We start from the raw sequence: 23,361 nt of genomic DNA, 5'->3' as shown, positions 1-23,361 counted from the left end.
CTCTGTACACCCAGGTTACACAGAAACCCAAACCTTCATGCTTTCCTGGTAAGCGTACATCTTTGTCAAGAGGCCTTGCATGCTAACTCCACAGCCGAAATTCCTGTTACAGAACTGAACCAAACTGAAGTCGGGCTGCAGTCAACCTGCGTAGACCCTGATGTACACAGGGCTCTGGTCCACTTCTCTCCCAAGCCTGGATCCATCATGGTCCATTCAGTGTCTGTTTACTGCCGACGGTGAGCTCCAGAGGTCAGGAAACTGAAGGTTGTGCGTGTCTGCACGTGGTTCCCTTGGAGCCCCAGCAGGGACCCCCCTCCAAGATTCATTCTGTGCCATCTGATCTGAAGGTTAATAACACTGAAAAGAGATCACCCTTGTACCCACGGCTTAATTTAAGAAACGCGACATCACAAGCACTTTTGAAGCCCCTCGTGTTGCGGTCCTCTCCCATTTTCTGAGATAACCACTCTGCAGAATTTCCTATGAATTATTTCACAATTGCTTTTTTATTAATCTTTCTTTTACAGATTGCTGTTGTGGCTGTCATGTGCAAACCCCACAGATGTCCACACATCAGTTTTACAGGAAATATATGTGTGTGAGTATGATGATTTCAATAAGTCATGTATGTGCTTGCATTTTAATTGATATAGCAAGTCCTAGAGCCATGATCAGTGCACGCTGGTAATATTTAAAACTTTAACTATTAAAGATTCATAAGTTAGTTCTTTGAAATAAGCAGCCATTAATAGGATATTTCAGTGCTTTAAAAATGAAACATATAAAGATTTTAATTTGTTTCAATATATAATACTTAGGTTACAGAACTCAAAACAGTAGATAGTCTGTTAACTTGATAAATGAAACATGGAAGTATGAGACGCCTGAATTCCAATGTCAGAAATTTGAAATGAATTTGGATCAGCAAAGTATCCCGAGAAAGTTACCCTTATAAATAATCTTTAAAATTCTTAAGTTTAGATAATTAGAAAAATTAGAAGAATATGCATTATTCTAGATAGTAAGATCAATTGGGAGAAAAATTTTCTTAAGTGTAGTTACCAAGAGAGCACTGTGAGTATCAATCCAAACTAGGAACATTTAGGTGGTGTTATTTGCCCCAGAAGCTTCTTTTGAAATGATCGTGCGTTGATATACAATATGTGTTTTTCTCTTTCTGACTTGCTTCTCTCTGTGTGACAGATTCTCGGTCCATCCACATCTCTGCAAACGACCCAATTCTGCTCCTGTTTATGGCAGAGTAGTATTCCAGTAGTGATATTAGTAGTAATATTCCAATATAGATGTACCACATCATCCTTATCCATTCATCTGTCATTGGATGTTTAGGTGGTTTCTAACGCACAGATAAGGAATCTAGAAAAATGATGCAGATGAGCCCATTTCCAGGGCAGGAATAGAGATGCAGATGTGGAGAATGGACCTGTGGACACGGGCAGGAAGGAGAGGGTGGGATGGACTGAGAGTGGCGCTGACATACGTACACTACCGTGTGTAATAGACAGCCAGAGGGAAGCTGCCGTGTAGCACAGGGGGCTCAGCCCAGTGCTCTTTGGGGGCCTAGAGGGATGGGTGGGATGGGGAGGGAGGCTCAAGAGGGAGGGGCTGTATGTGTACATACAGCTGATTCACTTCATCAAACAGCAGAAACTAACAAAGCCTTGAACAGCGATTATACTCCAGTAAAAAACAAAATGATCGCAACTGATTGTTCCTTTATATGTTTACCTTTTTACTTGTTAGTAGAAAATGTAAGTATTTGCAGGTAGCACAAAGGTACAGTCTTCTGTTAGGATTTGAAGATGAAGCTGGTTCAAGCAGGATTTTAGGGAGACTGCAGGTACCTGAACTGGACAGTTGAGCTGAGTTCTGAATCTGACAACCTCATCCTTTTATTGGATTGGCAGGTACTGCCCTGGTGGACCTGATTCAGATTTCGAATATTCCACCCAGTCTTACACGGGATACGAGGTAAAGTAATGTGAGGCTGTCCGGAGGAGTATTATGTCATACTTTACTTAGCATATGCTTTTACACGTACTGGCTTTCTTAAAATGTTTACTTCTTATTTTTTTCCTGATTGCATGAGTTACTCATTCATGAAACATTTGCCAAGTGCCTCTATATATTGTTCTAGTCACTGCAGAAATACTTACCTAAGCACTCATTTATTAACATAACATATGTCAACACTGTTCTAAATGCTTTACAACTTTAAATCTTCCAACAGCATTTTGAAGGTAGACACTATTATTATCATAGTTTTATGGATAAGGAAACTGGAGCCTAGAAGGCTTACACAGCTGGCCTGGAAGACACATCCTGAATGTAACTGGGCCAGGCCTTGAATTCTGTGCACCTCACCAGGACGTTTTCCTGCCTCTGCAGCCCTGAAAAAAACAGGTCAGGTCTTGTGGAATCTGCATTCTGTTCAGTGGAGGGTAGATAGTAATGATGCTGGGAAAGCCTGAAGGCAAAAGAAGAAGAGGGCGGCAGAGGATGAGATGGTTAGATAGCGTCACCAACTCAATGGTCATGAGTTTGAGCAAATTCCAGGGGACAGTGAAGGACAGGGAAGTCTGGCATGCTGCAGCCCATGGGGGTCACAAAAAGTTGGACGTGACCTAGCGACTGGACAAGACAGTATTGAAACAAACGAAAAAATATCAGGTACCAGTTGAAATGGAAAGCAGGGAAGTAAAGTCAAGTAAGATAATAGGAGAGAGTGACTTTAGCTTCGGTGGCTGGGAGGGGTCACGTGGTAACTGAGCCCTGAATGACAAGAAGAAGGCTTTCAAGAAAAAGAGCATCCCTAGCAGAGAGAATAGATAAAAGGCGGAGCCAGAGTGAGAATAACGGCGGGGCTCTGGAGCAGAGCGGATGAGGGGAGAATGAGATTTGGGAGACAGTGACACAGAGGGTTGTAAGGCAAGAAGTTTGTTATATTCAGTTCAGTCACTCAGTCGTGTCTGACTCTCCGTGACCCCATGAATCACAGCACGCCAGGCCTCCCTGTCCCATCACCGACTCCCGGAGTTCACTCAAACTCATGTCCATCGAGTCGGTGATGCCATCCAGCCATCTCATTCTCTGTCATCCCCTTCTCCTCCCGCCACCAATCCTTCCCAGCATCAGAGTCTTTTCCAGTGAGTCAACTCGTCGCATGAGGTGGCCAAAGTATTGGAGCTTCAGCTTCAGCATCAGTCCTTCCAATGAACATCCAGGACTGATCTCCTTTAGAATGGACTGGTTGGATCTCCTTGCAGTCCAAGGGACTCTCAAGAGTCTTCTCCAACACCACAGTTCAAAAGCATCAGTTCTTCGGCGTTTTTCCAGGTTTTTCCATAAACGGTCAAGGGAAAACCCAAGTGAACTTTTTGGCCAACCCAATAGGTGTCATGTGCAGCCATCCAGGTTTAAAGCAGAGGAATGGTATAATCCAGGTAGGTTTTAAGAGGCCTTTGATGGCTCTTGCAGGGGCAAGAGCGAGAGTAGGAGGCCACCAAGCAGGCTTTCCAAGCAGTCAACCCCTTCAGAAGAGGCTGGCAGCCAGCAACCTAAGTGACGTTTTTTTATCTTATGTGTGGTTTTTCGTTTGTTTCCTTTTTTTTTTTAATAGATCAAATTGTAAAAATACAAAAGAAATCTCTCAGTGAAAAGGCTCCCTCTCATCGCTTTCCCTGGCCACCCCATTCGGCTCTAACCCACTGAACAGTCAGTCAGTCAGTATCGTCCCTTTCCTGTTCATCCAGCATAGATGTTAACAACATATAGATATAAAGGCAGTTCACCTTCTTTATCCTAACCCTAACTTTGGACACAGCAGGTGGTCTGTCCAGACCTTGCCTTTCTCCTTTAACAATGTGTCTTCAGGGAACATTTTATTCTATTTATTATTTTTGGCTGTGTGGGGTCTCTGTTGCTGCACACAGTCTTTCTCTGGCTGCGGCACACAGGGCCCCTCTTCACTGCAGCTTCTCTCGTGGAGCACAGGTTCTCGGCACGCAGCTTCAGTAGTTGCAGCGCGAGGGCTCAGTAGCTGGGAACATTTTCTACCAGGACATCGTTTGGTGGCCGTTGACCTTTGTATGATAGCATGAAGACTTCATGTTAAGCAGTCACAAACTATGTTGTAATTTAATGATCTGGTTCAAAGGTCATTTTCTTAAGGAACTCCCTTTGAATATGCATGCACACCTCTGTCCAGAGCAGCAAAACAATTTGGTGACCCTGGGGATTCCATCAGCATTTACACAAAGCTGTGACCATGACCCAGGAAGCTGCCTGCTGTTGAATGGAGACCCGCCAGATAATCTTCAGGTCATTATTGCAAACTGGCCAAACTGAGGAGGAAAGAAAGAAACCCAGGAGAATTTTAGTTTTTTATACAACCTTTTTGAAACTACATCTTATTTTTAATTCAATGTGGGCATGACAGGATATTTTTCTTTTTTTAGCCAACCTCCATGCGAGCTATCCGTGCCAGGTATGACCCTTACCTGCAGACAAGACACCGGATAGAACAGGTAAGGTTTTAAAAAGCATTTTTACATTAGATCTTTATACTTAGGAGGTACCGTTGCTTGATTTGAGTCAAATCAGAAATAAGAACTGAAAGAATATTTCTCTCTTTCATGTTTTTAATATCCCATCCGAGGGAGAGGACAATTTTGCAATTCCTAGCAGGGTCAAAACCACCACTTGCTTTAAAGACCATATTATTTTTTGCAAGGGTTTTATAGTCTCTAAAGTTCTTTGAGTTTGTAGAAAGTCATGCATGTTATGAAACTGACAGTGTGTGGCAGTGTCGAAGGTCTTAGACAGTAGGTGGGTGGATTGAATTTTAGCTTCCATAAGCCAAGTGAGAGGTATAGTGGCTGGTTTGCTGGGGTGAGAATAGGGAATTGACTACAAGGGAATGAGGGACTCGTGGGAGCCATGGAATTGTTGTGTATTATGGTGCCTGTGGTGGTTACACAACTCTAAGCTCATTTAATTGTACACTTAATGGATTTTATTGTATGGGGTTGGCCACAAAAGTTGCAACATCTTACGGGAAAATCCAAACGAACTTTTTGGCCAACCCAGTGTATAAATTATATCTTAATATAACTGATTAAAAACAAGTACTGTGTCAGTGGCCTTGCTGTGTTCAAGAAGTCTGAACATTAATTTCATTTTAAACTTGTCTAATTTGAAACAACACAAGCGCTGTCCATAGTTTTTATAGTAACATCTAGTCAGGCAACTAGACAGTCTGAAATGGAAAGTAACATGTAACAGAAAATCACTTCTGTGTTCATTTCGTTTTTAGCCATGGTATTTAATTTGTATAAAATGTGTCGGTAGAGCTTGAAATGTTTCTGTTTACCAAAAAGGAGTATGGGTTCTGGAAGATGCAGAAAATACCAGAGAGCAGTGATTCTTTTCCCAACTGTAAATGTACAGAATCACCTGAATGAGTTTTTCAAAACACGTGCCAGGTTTCACCACTGGAGTTATATGGTGCTGTCTGATTTTGGGTCCAGGCAAGATATTTTGAAACAGCTGCCAGGAAGATTTAGTTGTGTGTCCCTGGTGGACGGCCATGGATGGAGTGCTCTTTTAGTGTCGGTAGCTGTATGCACATACTTATGTATCTGCATGCATTGCACGTGCATGCACATGCTCTCATGTATGTGTCAGGATTTACACATATGTTGGGTTGGCCAAAAAGTTCACTTGGGTTTTTCCATAAGATGTTATGGAAAAGCCGGAATGAAGTTTTTGGCCAACCTACTTGGATGTTCATTGGAAGGACTGATGCTAAAGCTGAAACTCCAATACTTTGGCCACCTCATGTGACGAGTTGACTCACTGGAAAAGACTCTGATGCTGGGAAAGGTTGGGGTGGGAGGAGAAGGGGACGACCGAGAATGAGATGGCTGGATGGCATCACCGACTCTGTGGACATGAGTTTGAGTGAACTCCGGGAGTTGGTGATGGACAGGGAGGCCTGGCGTGCTGTGATTCATGGGGTCGCAGAGAGTCGGACACGACTGAGCAACTGAACTGAACTGAACTGAACTATAAGGGTGTATGTATTTATAAGTAGCTGTTTTCCACTTTCAGAAATAAGTATTCAAAAAGATATCTTTTTGCTCATATTAAGTGCGGATATCCTCTTAGTACATTGGAGTTCATAATTTGCAGTCCACTTGACTGAGTTTTTCTCAAGCCTAACACCTGGCAAGAAATCGAAATACCTGTTTTTAAAAGTTAGAATCTTGACTTATTGTTGTTGAAAAATGGAAAGATCTGTACCATTGTATCCCCACGTAGAGGAGATATTATATTTCAGACTGATTTTTTCCCCCCACCCCTGAAACCAGGCCAAAAAGGTGCCACCTGTATCCAGAATCTTCACAATTCAAAACTGCAAGGGTTTCATTTGAAACTGCTTTCTTAATGCTTCTTTCTAATCTGGTGTTCACTTTCTTTTGTTTGCATCAAGTCCTGGTTATATTGCATATAGTCTTCTTTGTCCTCAATGCTGGCCTCAAGGTCTGGCATAAAATATATATTGAGGGGGCTTCCCTGATGGTCTAGTGGTTAAGACTTTGCCTTCCAGTGCAGAGGAACAGGTTCAGTCCCTAGTCAGGGAGCTCAGATTCTGTGTGCCTCCTGGGTGAAAAAACAAAACATAAAACAGAAACAGTCTGATAACAAATTCAGTGAAGTCTTCTTAAAAATACATAATCAAGAGATATTTGTTTATTCTATTACAGTGTATACAATTATATCTTGTATGGTTATATTTGCTGCTGTCTGATTTATATTCTCTGTATTTTTGAATGTTAACTCTGTAAGTTGAAATCAAACTTTTGATTATTTTAAATTCTTATTCTTCCTCCTTATTTGAGCCATAATTATTTTTCTTTCAGACTCTGGAGCCTATTTTCTTGAGTCCGTAGAATTTGGTCAACATGTTTGCTTTTCATTTTTAAACTGTAGTGATGAAAACACTGCCAAGTAAAATTAGAAATTTTCAGTAAGCCACTTAAGAGTAGTTGACTATACCTTCCTAATGCTGACGAATTTATGTCTTTCAGTTAAAACAGCTTGGTCACAGTGTGGATAAAGTGGAATTTATCGTGATGGGTGGAACATTTATGGCCCTTCCAGAAGAATACAGAGATTATTTTATTCGAAATTTACATGATGCCTTATCAGGACATACCTCCAACAATATTTATGAGGCCGTCAAGTAAGACATCCTTATTTTATCTTATTCACCTAAGTGGTTGTTGGTTTATCCTCCTAGCAGCAATCTGTGAGAATTCCTTCTGCTCTATGTCTATCCTCCTAGTTCTTTGGGTCAAGGGGAGAGGTATTCATTCTTTTTACTTGCATGGTTGTCATGGGTTGTAAGGTTAAATACATTTTTTCCAATTTTACCAAGAGGTAGTTGACATACAGTCCTGTCTGCCGGTGTGCAGCATGATGGCTTCACTTATGTCGTGAAGTGAGGGCCACAGAAAGTTCAGTTAGCAAAGATCATCTCAGGCAGTCCTAGTTCTTGTTGTCACTACTACATTGTGGGGAGACGGATTGTGTTTTTTAAAGTGAGTGTGGTCTGTTAGCATTAGTTTTCTCACAAAGTCACTGTGCAAAAGAATAAAAAGAGAGGAAAAAGAAAAACAACATACAAAATCACTGTGCAGATCTTTTCGGCCTTAGGCTGGTCTAAGCTGCAGGAGTGGCCTTGATTGCAGTTGGTGAGCTCACCCAGACAGAGCACGGGCAGTACTTTTAATCTGAGACAGTGAGCTGCTTTAAAATTCACAGAACAAATGACTGTTATTTAATAGTTTTATGACTATCTGATGACTGTTGAGTTCATTTCTCCCATTGTGAATGGGATCATTTATTCGTTTCAAATTCTAGTTGATAAAACAGAAGACAGCTATGCTTTCTTTTGATACCTCCTGTTTTCTCCATTTTTAGTGAGAAGAAAACTAAAGTTTCCTAAGTTTAGTAATTTTAGAAGTGAAAGTCTTAAAATAGTTTTTATTTTCAGAAATTTCAGGGACACCTGGCTAAGCTACCGTGTACTCTGCCTTTATTTACCGAATGTTAATTGAAGGCCCACTAGGGACCGTGCTCTGCCTTGGGTACTGGGAACAACACGGTGAACAAGACGGATGTTGTCCTTGCTTGGCGGTGCTTACGTTCTACTGGTTCAACAGATACCAAACGGTAGATGCAGTGATGGAGACAGACTGCTGTGCTGGAGAAAAAATAGGCTGATTCTGAACATGAAGTGGTGATGTTTTAGCTGAAGTCGGAAGTATATGGAAGAGTCGGTCAGGCCGGGCACAGAAAACAAGACAGAGGCACTGAAGCAGGGCAGAAACTTGAGGAGGCCGATGTGGCCAGATTCCGGTGACCCAAGGAGCAGACGTCATGAGGGGAACTTGAAGAGTCAGGTTATGCTGGATGTTGAGGACTTAAAAACGTTTGAATCAGCGGTAGGAAGTAGGTGAATGGTTTGAAGCCAGAGAGTGACGTGTTCAGGTTTGTAGGTCTGAAGTCATCCTGGCTCTTGCGTGGCAAGTGGATTTGAGGGGTGCCAGAGCAGGAGTGGTAAACCAGGTGGGAGACTGTTGTACCCACCCCTGCTCGAATGAGGGTGGTGGCAGCAGTGACAGAAAAGGGTAGATGGGGTAGAGCTTTATTTTATTGCTGATGGACTTTGAATCAGGTTGGAAATAAGAAAGAGGAAGGAATCGAGATGACACCCAGTTTGGGGTTGTAGAAAGCGATGGAGGATAGTGCTGCCTACCAAGATGGAAGAACAGGGTAAAGAACAGGTTTGTGGGAGGAAAGTCAAGACTTTTACTTTGGCTTCATTCAGTTTGAAATGCCTCAAGTGGGGACATTTGTAGGACGTACAAGAGATGTCTGGGCTGGCAATAAATGTTCCGGAAAAAAAAATGTTCTGTAACGTTTCGTGGAAAAACCTGAACGAACTTTTGGCCAGCCCTATAAAACTGAGGATTATCAGATTGTTACAGGTGTTTGTCATCACGCAAATGGATGAGCTTACCTTACGGGAGAGTCTCATGAATCTCCATGGTTCACTACATGAAAAAGCAAGTTTTAGAGCAGCTCTTACTGTGTGATCCCGTCTTTTGTGTGGCCATGCTTTTGTAAGTATAAATACATGGAAGAGGTGATAGAATCATGGTTATCACTGGCATCCATTAGAACCGTGGCGGAAGGGACGTGGGAAAAGGGAGTGAAGGGGGACAGTCACATTTACACTGTCTGCAGTGTGCTGGGCGCTGCAGTAAGTATTTACTAACTTAATTCTCGCAGGACATCTTTGAGGTGCATATTTCAATCATCCCTGTTTTACAAGTGAGGAAACTGAGGCCCAGGTCCACAGGAGGTGAAGTGGGGCCTGTGAAACCAAGGCAGCTTGGTTTTCAGAACCTAAACTTGGCTAGAATTATAATGCAGGACCTCGTGCCAGGCGTAAAACGAACAAGAGTGCCTGGCTGTGTGTGTCTGAGCACACGTTTATATACATCACCAGAGCTTCAAAATACTGGAAGAAATATGTTTCGTTTTTTTTTTTTTCCTTGCACTCCCTCTCCCACTGGCTTCAGGCTTTTTTTTCTGGCTTTTTTTTTTTTTTTTTTTGTTACAGTGGATGTGCGTTGGGTGCAGGAAGACAGTTAACTATAAGGTTGTTCAAACAGTGCCCCTCTTAGTTTTTTGCAGGGTGATAAGTTGACTCACTGGAAAAGACTCTGAGACTCACTGGAAAAGACTCTGATGCTGGGAGGGATTGGGGGCAGGAGGAGAAGGGGACGACAGAGAATGAGATGGCTGGATGGCATCACCAACTCGATGGACATGAGTTTGAGTGAACTCCGGGAGTTGGTGATAGACAGGGAGGCCTGGTATGCTGTGATTCGTGGGGTCACAAAGAGTCGGACACAACTGAGCGACTGAACTGAACTGAACTGAAGTAGGACTTGAATGAACCCAAAGATGCTTTCATTATCCTGTAATTAAAATGGTTCTTGACATGTAGCAGCCACAAGTAAACTGGTGAATGAATTTTGAATGATAGTCTGTTGGTTGGATATTGACAACTAATGACCCACGTAGTGGTGCCTCTTGGAATGGGGGACAGGGTGCTGTGCTCACCCTACTTCAATCCCCTTAATGTCTGCTCTCCTTTGGGTTGGTAAAAATGAAAAGAGTGGAGAGACTTTTTCATAAGTTTAAATAAATCTCCAGGGTAGTTTTGAAATATGAGGGAAGTGGGCAGGACACAACTTTTAAAAGAATGAAATGGGCATGTGTGTGCAAGTGAGCCCTGTCGTATCCAGCTCCTCGTGAACCCATGAACTGTAGCCCACCCGACTCCTCTGCCCGTCGAATTTCCCAGGCAAGAAGACTTGCCATTTCCTTCTCTAGGGGATCTTCCTGACCCAAGGATCAAACCTAGGTCTCCTGTATCTTCTACATTGGCAGGCAAATTCTTTACCATTGAGCCACCTGGGAAACTCATGACATGGCCATGGGACATGACAGACTGGTTGGAACCAAGGTGGTGGAACAGTTGGCCTCTAGTAGACATTGAGCCTTATCATACACTCATTGTAATACACTGGCATGCTAAATAGCATACCCACCAGCGCCATAACTAGGGCGAACCAAAGAGGTCGAAAAGTGGATGGTGATTCCTGGAAACCTCTGCCCCTTCCCCAGAGTAATTGGAATAATTCTCCCACTTGTCTTAGTTATTGTTCAGACAGTCATGTCCGACTCTGCTACCTCATGGACTGCAACACACCAGGATTCCCTGCCCTTCCCTATCTCCCAGAATTTGCTAAAACTCATATCCACTCAGTCGGTGATGCCATCCAACCATCTCATCCTCTGTCGTCCCCTTCTCCTCCTGCCCTCAATCTTTTGCAGCATCAGGGTCTTTTCCAATGAGTTGGCTCTTTGCATCAGGTGACCAAACTATTGGCGTTTCAGCTTCAGCATCAGTCCTTCCTATCAATATTCAGGACTGACTTCCTTTAGAATTGACTGGTTTGATCTCTTTGCAGTCCAAGGGACTCTCGAGAGTCTTCTCCAGCACTGCAGTTCAAAAGCATCAATTCTTTGACACTCAGCCTTCTTTATGGTCCAGCTCTCTCATCCATACATGACTACTGGAAAAACCACAGCTTTGACTAGATGGACCTTGATCAGCAAAGTGATGTCTCTGCCTTTTAATACACTGTCTAGGTTTGTCATGGCTTTTCTTCCAAGGAGCAAGCGTCTTTTAATTTCATGGCTGCAGTCACCATCTGCAGTGATTTTGGAGCCCCAAAATATAAAGTCTGTCACTTGTTTCCATTGTTTCCCCATCTGTTTGCGTGAAGTGATGGGACCAGATTCACTTCTTACCTATCACTTCATTTCAGAATTCTTTTGTGATGAAGCTAGAACCTCAGATTCAGCAACAGTTTGAGATGCCCGGATGGGAGTGCTCAGCGTCTGGGAGAGTGGGTGTGAGCAGCCTTCTTTGTGTGATGGCCACCAGAGGAGGCGATGGGTTAATTCTGTGTCCATGAATCGACTTTGAGCAACAGCAGGCCAGTCTGATCTCCATCCTGCAGGGCCTTGAGTAGCAGGATGAAATGGGACCTTATTTTTACTGCTCATTCGGAACCTTGATCATTCATGAATATGAGTCACACTGAGTAAAACGCTGAAGTCTTTCAAACTTTTGAGGGAGTCATGATGTAATCCAACGCCTTCTTCCTAATAATACTGACAAACAGATGACAGCTTAGAATAAAACGCAATTAGAGGAAAAACAGCCTTAATTAGTTCAAAGCCCCGTGACGTTAGGATGACAACAGTATTTCAGAGGATTAGTGCCTAAAAATCCATTGACCTCTGAGAATTCCCTCTTAGGACCAGATCATCTGTTCAGACCATCACATTTTTTTCTCCCCATGCTTATGTGTTACGTATTCTTTTCTCAGTGCAGCTGTTCTCTTGTTGCAGACCTTGTGCATTAAGTGAGTTTGAATCATAAATATCTTAGACTTGTTCCACCCCCTTAACCCCCCTCCATGAAAATTTGCTGCAGAGATTTTTAGTCTGTTTTTTGGGTCCCCTAGGTCATGTGAGCTAGGTAGGCCAGCTGAAGATGTGTATAATGTATTTATAGGATACAGTTAATTTGACATTTTATCAACTGAAACTTTAAAATTTTGCAATGCAAAGAGATAGAGGGAAACAATGGAATGGAAAACACTAGAGATCTTTTCAGGAAAATTAGCGATACCAAGGGAACATTTCATGCAAAGATGGGCACAATAAAGGACAGAAACAGTATAGACCTACCAGAAGCAGAAGATACTAAGAAGAGGTGCAAGAATACACAGAAGAACTATACAAAAAAGTTCTTAATGACCCAGATAACCACGATGGTGTGTTCAGTCACCTAAAACCAGACATCCTGGAATGCATCCTTATGGACAAAGCTAGTGGAGGTGATGGAATTCCAGTTGAGCTATATTTAAAATCCTTAAAGATGATGCTGTGAAAGTGCTGCATTCAATTTGCCAGGAAATTTGGAAAACAGCAGTGGCCACAGGACTGAAAAAGGTCAGTTTTCATTCCAATCCCAAAGAAAGGCAATGCCAAAGAATGTTCAGACTGCCACACAATTGCAGTCATCTCACACGCTAGCAAAGTAATGCTCAAAATTCTCCAAGCCAGGCTTCAACAGTACATGAACCAAGAACTTCTAGATATACAAGCTGAGGAACCAGAGATCAAGTTGCCAACATCTGTTGGATCATAGAAAAAGCAAGTGCGTTCCAGAGAAACATCTGCTTTATTGACTGCGCCAAAGCGTTTGTCTGTGTGGATCACAACAAACTGTGGAAAATTCTTAAAGAGATGGGACTACCAGACCACGTGACCTGCCTCCTGAAAAATCTGTATGCAGGTCAAGAAGCGACATTTAGAACTAAATGTTGAACAGTGGACTGGTACCAAATGGGAAAGGAGTACATCAAGGCTGTATATTGTCATCTTGCTTTTTTAACTTATATGCAGAGTACATCATGCAAGATGCCAGGCTGGATGAAGCTCAACTTGGAATCAAGATTGCCGGGAGAAATATCAATAACCTCAGATATGCAGATGACACCACCCTAATGGCAGAAGGCGAAGAGGAACTAAAGATCCTCCTGATGAAAGTGAAAGAGGAGAGTGAAAAAAGCTGGCTTAAAATTCAACATTCAAGAAATGAAGATCACGGCATCTGGTCCCATCATGGCAAGTAGATGGGGAAACAATGGAAACAGTGACAGACTTTTTTTTCTGGGCTCCAAAATCACTGCAGATGGTGACTGCTGTCATGAAATTAAAAGACACTTGCTCCTTGGAAGAAAAGCTATGACCAACCTAGACAGCATATTAAAAAGCAGAGACATTAGTTTGCCAACAAAGATCCGTCTAGTCAAAGCTATGGTTTTTCCAGTAGTTGTATATGGCTGTGAGAGTTGGACCATGAAGAAGAATGGGCACCAAAGAACTGATGCTTTTGAAGTGGTGTTGGAGAAGACTCTTGAGAGTCTCTTGGACTGCAGGAAAATAAAATCAGTCAATCCTAAAGGAAATCAGTCCTGAATATTCATTGGAAGGACTGATGCTGAAGCTGAAACTCCAATACTTTGGCCACCTGATATGAAGAACTGACTCCTTAGAAATAGACCCTGATGCTGGGAAAGGTTGAAGGCAAGAAGAAGACGATAGAGGATGAGATGGTTGGATGGCATCACCAACTCAATGGACATGAATTTGAGCAAGCTTCGGGAGTTGGTGATGGACAGGGAAGCCTGGCGTGCTCGGGTCCATGGGGTGGCAAAGAGTCGGACACGACTGAATGAGTGAACTGATAGTGAAGTTTTAGCTCTATCTTTACAGAAATGGTCTGATGCTTAGTGGTGTGTATAAATTGTCCTTTTTGGGGTTGAAATGAACTTTTATTCTATAACTTCAGATCACAGTATGTGTGTAGAAAAAGCCTTTTGAAGAAGAAAGCCTCTTTCTCTAAAGGACAGACCAGAGCTGGTATTGTTTTGTTTCTGTTCTTTAAGTTACCTCAAGGGGGCAATAAACACTTTACTTTCAGATAAAAATTTATATGTGATTTGAGTTTTCATTGCAGCAAATATGAATGGCTCTCGGGAAGTAGTAAAAGTACAGTCTGGGAGCCATAAAACCAGCCATAATTGCTACACTGAGTCCTGCCAACCCACACTTGACACCTTTTGCTTTTCTTTTCTCCTGGCCTCTATGCTTTTATGAAATAATCTAGAAAAAGCCAATTTGCAGTCTTGTGTTTGTGGAGGTAAATTTTTACTGCCAGCTCCCTATAATAAAGTTGATATTTGTATTTTAGGGAAGCTTTGTGTAATTTGAAGAAACAGTTGTCTGGTTGGTACTACAGAACTAGAGACGCAGAAAACTTTTCAAATGTTGACATCCTTGCAAAAGTAAAGCAGCCCGGAGATGCTGTGTTTTGGACATAGCATTTCCTGCAAAATTTTTGGGTTGACATTTACCTTACTGTTCTCTGAGTTCTCTTGCATAGATGGTATTTAAGGAAAATATTTGGTTTACCTAGTGTGGCTCACCTCTCTCAGATGTAAGATAGTGAATTCATGTTTATTTTCCTGTTATTCTCCTAGTCTGCGAGCATGCGTGCTCAGTCATGTTCAACTCTTTTTGACCCTGTGGACTGTAACCCACCAGGCTCCTCTGTCCATGGACTTCTCCAGGCAAGAATACTGGAGTGGGTTTCCTTTTCTTACTCCAGGGGATCTTCCCCACTCAGGGATTGAATCCGTGTCTCCTACACTGACAGCTGGATTCTTTACCACTGTGCCACCAGGGAATCCTTATTTTCCTAGTAGTCGACGCTAATATGGCTGCACAGATATAGTACTGAGTTACATACTGGGACTTCCCTGGTGGTCTTGTGGCTAAGACTCCACACTCCCCATGCAGGTGGCCCAGGTTTGATCCCTAGTCAGGGAACTGGATCCCCTGTGCTGCAACTAAGACCCAGCACAGCCAAATTTTAAAAAATAAATTTTCTTAGAGTTATTATTTCACATTGTGACAAATGAGTCAGCCTCAATAAAGTTAATAGCCGTAGTTCGAATTCACGTCAAGTTCTCCTGTTAACCCGACCGTGTCCCTGCTTCACTGTCATGTGCCACATCTAATTCACGCTTTGCCTTTTTCTCAGAAGATGAAGAGTTAGAGTCAGGGAAAACCCTAACAAGGTGAACTTGGTTAACATTTATGGCAAGGTCGTAGCAAGCAGTATGCTAGCTCCCTGCATCCGGGAACATTGGAAAGCTGAGTAAAGAGTCAAGGACGAAGCAGGTATGGTTTCTGTGAAGACTCATTAAATCAAGCAAAGTGATAATCTCTCCTATCACCTAGACTAAGACCGCAGTAGTCTCTAGAGATCATCAGTTACTCGTGACTCTCGTCCTTCAATAATCACCACCCTGGAGATGAAAAGGACCGGCAGTGGGGTCTGAGTCACCCATTTGCCAGAATGCACATGTCACCAAATAACTCAAAGCAACCTTTTAACAGTTGTATTCCTTTTTAATCAGTCTTGCCCAGAAGCAGTTTTACACTCAATCTTTGTTGCTCCTTGGCTGTTCTCACAAGATGCCATTTAAAAGGGGAGTTACCCATCAAGAAGTGGGTGAGTCACCTTCTCCCTGTGGAATTTTTAATTCATTTCCATTCCTTCCTTTTTTTTTTTCTATGTCCATCAATGAGTTTAAAGCCCCCAACTGCGTCCTCCTGAATCCTGGATAAACTCGAGTGCTAGGTAATGCTGGGTACCAGGCCCAGAAGAGAATTTCATAGATTTGCAGAGTAACAGAGAAAGCAGAGCAACCTGAGAAGCCCTGAAAGTGATCATCTCCTGCCTTTCTGGGCTTTGGCTCCAGTATCCCACCTCCCACCCACCCCTCACTTTATATGTTGATCACTTTTACTATCTCTCTTGGTAAATCAGGTTTTCACAGACAGTAACCAGGATCCTCAACACTGGCAGCACAACCTAGGGTACAATCTTAGTCATCATAAAGAGATATTAATTTTTCTCACAACATTTTCTTTGAAACAAAAATGGAAAGAATTTTCCAGTGAACATCATATATTTAGCACCTATGTTCTGTGATATGTGCTTCATCACATACTTAGCTAACTAGCCATTTCTATGCATTCATCAATCCCTCTTTTTTATTTATTTATTTTTAACACATTTTAAAGCAGGGTGCAGGCTTCGGTACTCTTTCCCCAAATACATCATAATGCACATCATTAGCTAGTCCACTGTAGTCTTTTCAAGTAAATTTACATAGATTGAAATGCACAGACGCTATGGGTACTGCTTGATGAGTTCTAATAAATGCATGTACCTGTGTAACAACCCTTCTAAGACAGAGAGCATCATCGCCACCCAGAAAGTTTCCTCCGGTCTCCTCCCTGTAAATCCCCGCCTGGACTCCCAGAGGCGCCCATTGTTCTTATGTTTTCCCCTTTCATAGATTAGTTTTGCCTATTAAACTTCATGTATTGGCTGTCCAAAAAGTTAGTTTGGGGTTAGTAAGTCAGTAAGATGGTCTGGAAAACCCAAACGGGCATTTTGTCCAACCAAATAAATGGAACCAAATAATACATATTCTTTTGTGTGAGGCATCTTTTCATGGAGAGTTACATCTTGAGCTTCATCCATGTTGAGTTTTATAACAGCCGTTATCTTTTTAGTTCTGGGTAGAATTCCTTTGTCGGCGTAGACCATAGTTTGTTTATCCATTCTGTTGATGGATAGCTGGGCTATTTCCAGTTTGTAGCTGTCATGATGAAGCTTCAGTGAGCGTACTTATGCGGTCTTTTTGTGAATGTATGTATTTATTTCTCTTGGGTGTAGTAACCATCATACGTTTAGTTTCAAAACTGCCAGACATTTTCCCAAAGTGGTTGCATCATTTGTACTCCCACCAGTAACATATGAGTGTTCATTTGCTCTGCATCCTCTCCAGAGTAAGGCAGTGTCAGTCTTTGGAAGTTGAGCCATTCTAGTGGGTGTGTAGTGGCATCTCACTGTGCTTCTAATTTGCGTTTTCCTGATGACTAATGATGCTGAGCACTTTATTATGTACTTATGCTTTCTGGGTATATTTCCTTTGTGAAGTGTGTGTTAAAGTCTTTTGTCCACGTTCTATTTTTTATGCGCCCTGGATTCTAGTCCTTTGTTCAATCTCTGTTTTGCAAACATGAAAACCCAGCCTGTGACTTGACTGTTCATTACGTTAAAATCTTTGAGCAGAGTGTTTAATCTAGTGATTTTTTTTCTTTCATAATTACTGCTTTTTTTGTATTATCTCTTAAAAAACCTTTGCCTACTCACAAGGCAAGAAGATATTTTCCTTTGTTTTTTTTCTAGTTATAGATCTGACATTTATGTTTAGTTTCATATGTAGGTTTATGATCCATCTTGATTTAATGTTTTATGTGTAGTGCATGATAGGTGTTGAGATTTCTTTTTTTCTATTCAGTTCAGTTCAGTCACTCAGTCGTGTCCGACTCTTAGCGACCCTATGAATCACAGCACGCCAGGCCTCCCTGTCCATCACCAACTCCCGGAGTTCACTCAAACTCATCTCCATTGAGTCGGTGATGCCATCCATCCATCTCATTTTCTGTCTTCCCCGTCTCCTCCTACCCCCAATCGCTCCCAGCATCAGAGTCTTTTCAGTGAATCAACTCGTCGCATGAGGTGGCCAAAGTATTGGAGTTTCAGCTTTTCTATATACATAGCTAATTGTTCAACATTACTTCTTTCAAAACTTCCCTTTCCCATATAGATTGTATTGGCAGTTTTGTCAAAAATCCGTTGGCGACATAAATTTTGGACTGAACTCTTTTCTGGTCCATTGATCTGTTTTCAGTCTTTATGCCAGGACCACAGTCTTGATTACTGTAGGTTTAGGGTATATCCTGAAGTAGTGTAAGTCTTCTGACTCAGTCCTAGTTTTTTAAGATTGCTTTGGATATTTTAGGTCCTTTGCCCTTCTGTATAAAGTTTATGCTTGTCAATTTCTAGGGAAAAGCGTGATAGGATTGGTATTGTATTTAAAGTATAGAAAAATTTTGAGAAAATTGACAATTTAACAATATTGAGCCTTCCAATTTATGAACATAGTCTGTCTTCTAGTTTTTAATTTCTCTTAGCAGTCTTTAGTTTGGAGATTTTGTAAGCTTTTGGTTAAATTTATTTCAAAATTTGGGGTTGGCCAAAAGTTCATGTGGGTTAAACAGGACAGACTTTTTAGTCAACCCAGTATTTTGCTTGTTGATGTTATATTAAGTGAAAATTTTTTAAATTGTATTTTCAAATTGTTTGCAGTTAGTATCTAGGTACATAGTTGATTTTTGTGTATTAACCTTATAGCGTATGAACTTACTAAATTCACCACTTAGTTCTGTAAGTTGTTTTTATAGATATGCTAGAATTTTCTTCAAAAATACTCATGTAATCTGCAAATACAGTGAGTTTTAATCTTTCCTTCTGGTTGTGGATGCTTTTCTTCCTTATTGCAATAGCTTGGACATTTCGTCCAGTGCTAACTGAAAGTGATGAGGATGAGTGTGTCTTACTCCCAATAAGATGGGGAAAACATTTTATACTGCAGTATGAAGTGCAGTGTTACTTGAGAGTTTTTTTTTAAGATATCTTTATTAGATTGAAAAATTATGCAGAGTTTTATTGTTAACTCATGTGTCTAATGATTTCTCTGTGACTATTTAAATGATAACATGCTTTTCCTCTTTCATTCTGATAATGTATATTACTTTGGTTTTTTTAATGTTGAACTACCTTGCATTCCTAAGAGAGGCCCTGTTTGGTTGTGATGTATTTTCCTTTCTACATGTCACTGGAGTCACTTTCTGATACTTTGTAAAGGATTTTATTCATGGAGGATGGTGCTCTGTGATTTCATGTGTTCTCTTCTTTGCCACATTCTGGCTTCAGTGTTATGTCAGCGTGATAAAACAAGTTATGAAGCGTTTTCTCCTTATTTTCTGAAAGACTTCATGTAAGATGAATATTATTTTTTCTGTGTGTTTGCTGAAATTCATGAGTAAAACTGTCCAAGACTAGAGTTTTCTTTATAGAAGGGTTTTAGATGATTAGATACTGGGCTTCCCTGGTAGCTCAGTTGGTAAAGAATCTGCCTACAGTGCAGGAGACCCAGGTTTGATCCCTGGATCAGGAAGATCCCCTGGAGAAGGAAATGGGAAATCATTCCAGCATGCTTGCCTGGAAAATCCCACAGAGGAACCTGGTGGGCTGCAGTCCACAGGGTCCCAAAGAGTTGGGCACAACTGAATGACTAACACTTTAGATGATTAACTCCATTCCTTTAATAGACAAATATTCAGATATTATGTTTCATCTGTGTCCATTTTCATAAGTTGTATTTTTCAAGGAATTTGACTGTTTTATCCAAGTTGTCAAGCTTTTTGCTATAAAGTTGTTCATAACATTCCCTTACTTTGTTTTTAATATCTGTAGGATGTTATTGATCACTCCTCCTTCAATCCTAATATAGATAATCTGTGTTCTTTCTTTTTTTCTCTATCAGTCTAGTTATGGTTTATCAATTTTGTTATTCTTTGCAAAGAATTAACTTTTGATTTTGTTTATTCTCTCTACTTTATATATTTCTGCTTTTAGTCTTATATCGTCTCCTACTTTCTTTAGGTTTACTTTACTCTTCTTTTTCTTTGCTTAAATAAGGTATAGAAACCTAGCTGTCCTATAGACCTTTTTTCTTTTCTAATGCATTTAAAGCTTTAAGTTTTTCCCATCAGCACTGCTTTGGCTGAATCCCACAAATTTTAATATGTTCTATTTTAATTATTATTCAATTTACAGTGTTTCCTGGAATTGTATTTTTACCTGTGGATTATATACAAATGGATTGTTTAATTTCTAAGTTTCCAAAAACATGGAGTTTTTCTTGATTTCTGATTTAATTCCCTTTTGGTCAGAGAGGGTTTATTTTGTACCATTTCAGTTTCTTAAAAGTGTTTTTTATTGAGACTTATTTGTGGCTCAGCATATATGATCTCTCTTGGTGAACATACTTTTTGTATTTGAAAGAAGATATATTCTGCTGTTTTTGGATGTAATGTTCTATAAATTATATCAATTAAGTCGAGGTGGTAGATAGTGGTATTATGGTCTTTGGGGATTTTTTTTTTCCTATGTAGTTCTGTCAATTACTGAGAGACAAAGAGTAACATCTCCAGCTATGATTGAAGAATTATCTGTTTGCCTCCTTAGTTGTATTGGTTTCTACTTCATTTATTTTGAAGATCTGCTAGGTGTATGCACATGTGTGATTGGTATGTTTTCCTGGTGTGTGAACTTTGATTAAACTTTGATTATGAACTTACTTTTTTATCATTATGAGAAGTCCTTCCTGGTCTTGAAGTTTCCTCTTTTTCTGTTGTTTCCCATTACGGCTGTTACATACATACTTTTCTATCCATTTACTTTCCACCTGTATGTATCCCTGTGTTGAAAATGTGTTTCTTATAGATAACAGTCTGCAGTTGTTGGGTCTTGTTTCTTTAATCCATTTTGACATTGCCTGCCTTTAATTGGAGTATTTAATCAGTTCACATTTGCTGCAATTGAATTTGCAGCTACTAATTTAGTTACTTCCTCACTTTGGTTTTTAGTAGCCAAGAGTTGTGGTCATACTGAGTACCATTATTGTCTAGTTTCATATAATGCATTTTTTTTCTGTATCTTTTAATACGGAATGTCTTCTTACAAGAAAGGATCTCTTACATCAAACACAGTGCCTTGAGAAGAGAAGATATTGGGTTGGCCAAAAAGTTCATTCAGAAACCTAAAGACCTTTTTGGCCAACCCTATACTTAGAAAACATTGTTCAGTGAGTGCAGTGGGAAGAACTGTGCAGTAATAATAGGTTCCAGGTTTATTTTCTATTGTTATCCTACGTTATTAATGAGAAGGTGAGACTGGATTATCTCTAAAGTTACTGATTTCTGTGACATTCTGTGCTTTAAGGATTTCTATTGGAATGACGGTTTTTATCTAAAAGATGTATTGAGAGGTTATCTTTCATCTAACCGTCACTTTCTGACAATGGCAGCTTTTCTACAATGTTTTGTATACGTGTGTGTATTAGTCACTCAGTCGTATCCAACTCTTTGCAACCCCACGCATGGACTGTAGCCCACCAGACTCCTCTGTCCATGGAATTCTCCAGGCAAGAATCCTGGAGTGGGTTGCCATTCCCTCCAGGGGATCCTCCCAACCCAGGGATCAAACCCGGGTCTTCTGCATAGCAAGCAGATTCTTTACCACTGAGCTACCAGGGAAGCATAATGTTATGTATATAATGTGCTATTAATAGTAAATAAAAAAGCAATCATGGTTACCACACATTCTTTCAATATTGTATTCACATTCAAATTTAAGGGCTATGTACATAACATTCTAGTCCTTAAATCTGAGTGTGAATACAGTGTTGAAAGAATGTGTGATAACCCTGATTGTTTTTTAATTTTCTGTTAATAGTATTATTGCTGTTGGTTCTTCAGCATTCTGACTAGTTGTACAAAATAGTAGCACTCTTGTTGGGTGTTGGAAGAGTCAAAACCCAAAATGTTACGGGTTGTTTTTCATGTGTCCTAACCCTTGTCAGCCAGCATGGTGAGGGAGCAGAGGCCCCTGATTATTCTCTAAGCTGTGTTACCAAGTTAGTTTCTCATAGGTTGTACTCATTTAAAAATCGAAATTCTGCTTCTCTCTGATACCTCGGTTTGTGTTGAGCGGAACGTTTTGTTATGTATTAGACCCTCCCAACATAACTGCCAATATCCAGAAAGCAAACTTGACCATCTCAGAAGGAAAAAGTTATTTTATAAATCCTTAAACATCCAACTGAGCCATTCTCCAGTCTAGTCTATAATTAGCTCAGCATTATACAGGATGTAAAATTCTGTTGCAATATTTTCCAGATATGATTATATTCACTCCCCAAAAAAGAATGTTTTCGGTGGTACTTCTGAGGAATTGGGGGACTTCCCCAGTAAAGAATCTGCCTGCAATGCAGGAGACTATCGCTGGGTTGAGAAGGTCTCCTGGAAGAGTAAATGGCAACCCACTCCAGTATTCTTGCCTGGAGAATCCCATGGACAGGGGAGCCTGGCAGGCTACAGTCCATAGAGTCGCAAAGAGTCAGATACGACTGAGCAACCAAGCACATGCACTGAGGAATTACACCAATAACCCCAGATGTTATTTGGCAAGTCAAACAAACCTTTGGCTGTCCAAAGAAGTTTATAAATTCTGCTTACTCACTTTGGGACTGCAGATGCGGAAGAGAGTTTGTACCTTGTGACTAGTGAAAGTTCATATTTCATCTACACACCATAAATATCTACTTTGTGGTTTGGTTTGAGCAGGTTGGGTTTGGGGTAGAGGGATGTCCACATAGGAAAGGGTCCTAAACCTCTCAGGAATTTGGACCTCAACCTCTAGGGAGGTTTTACAAGGAAATCGAAAGTAAGGGCCTTCCAACTTCATTAATGACAGAGGTTTCAGAGAGGATGGCAGGAAATTAATAGCAATCAGAAATGGTTTTTGATGCCACAGTCTTCTTGGAGTGAAGCAGAAACAGTTTACGAAAGATAATTAAGAACCTTTCATATCATCTTCCTTCAGCGTCCCGCTGGTTGGGGCCTTATTGTGAGGGGACAGTAAGTAGTAATAATAGATGCCACTTGTATAGGTCATTTTCTTCCAGAAATAGAAGTGTGCTTTCCAAGAAATCATTTCTATCCAGTTACAACATCTGCCACTTCTGGCTCTTTGATCCTAAGTGGTTCTTGGTTTTAGCTGTGTGTCTTAGCCCTACAGCTAGACTGTTGAGCATCCCTGGGACAAAGGACTACTGTGTCTTTACTTTCTGTAGATTACCTGGTCTGCTGCTGCTGATGCTGCTGCTAAGTCACTTCAGTCGTGTCTGACTCTGTGCGACCCCATAGACGGCAGCCCACCAGGCTTCCCCGTCCCTGGGATTCTCCAGGCAAGAACACTGGAGTGGGTTGCCATTTCCTCCTCCAATGTGTGAAAGTGAAGAGTGAAAGTGAAGTCGCTCAGTCGTGACCGACCCTTAGCGA

At 41.0% G+C, this 23,361-nt stretch overlaps 1 protein-coding gene across 1 annotated transcript in view; it reads left to right on the top strand.

The window, feature by feature from the left end:
* The window catches only part of ELP3 (elongator acetyltransferase complex subunit 3), a 137,040-nt gene that overhangs the window by 21,455 nt on the left and 92,224 nt on the right, over positions 1-23,361 (top strand). Inside the window, exons 4-7 of the mRNA XM_055428088.2 lie at positions 531-601; positions 1,932-1,995; positions 4,482-4,550; positions 7,116-7,270. Coding sequence (XP_055284063.1) covers positions 531-601; positions 1,932-1,995; positions 4,482-4,550; positions 7,116-7,270 — 359 coding nt within the window. The remainder of the gene's footprint in view (positions 1-530; positions 602-1,931; positions 1,996-4,481; positions 4,551-7,115; positions 7,271-23,361) is intronic.

Source organism: Moschus berezovskii, chromosome 7, assembly GCF_049115385.1.
Source record: "Moschus berezovskii isolate FMDL1 chromosome 7, NW_MosBer_1.0, whole genome shotgun sequence".
NCBI lineage: Eukaryota > Metazoa > Chordata > Mammalia > Artiodactyla > Moschidae > Moschus > Moschus berezovskii.
The sequence above is the reverse complement of the archived record's forward strand: the minus strand, read 5'-3'. Positions and strand labels throughout refer to the sequence as shown.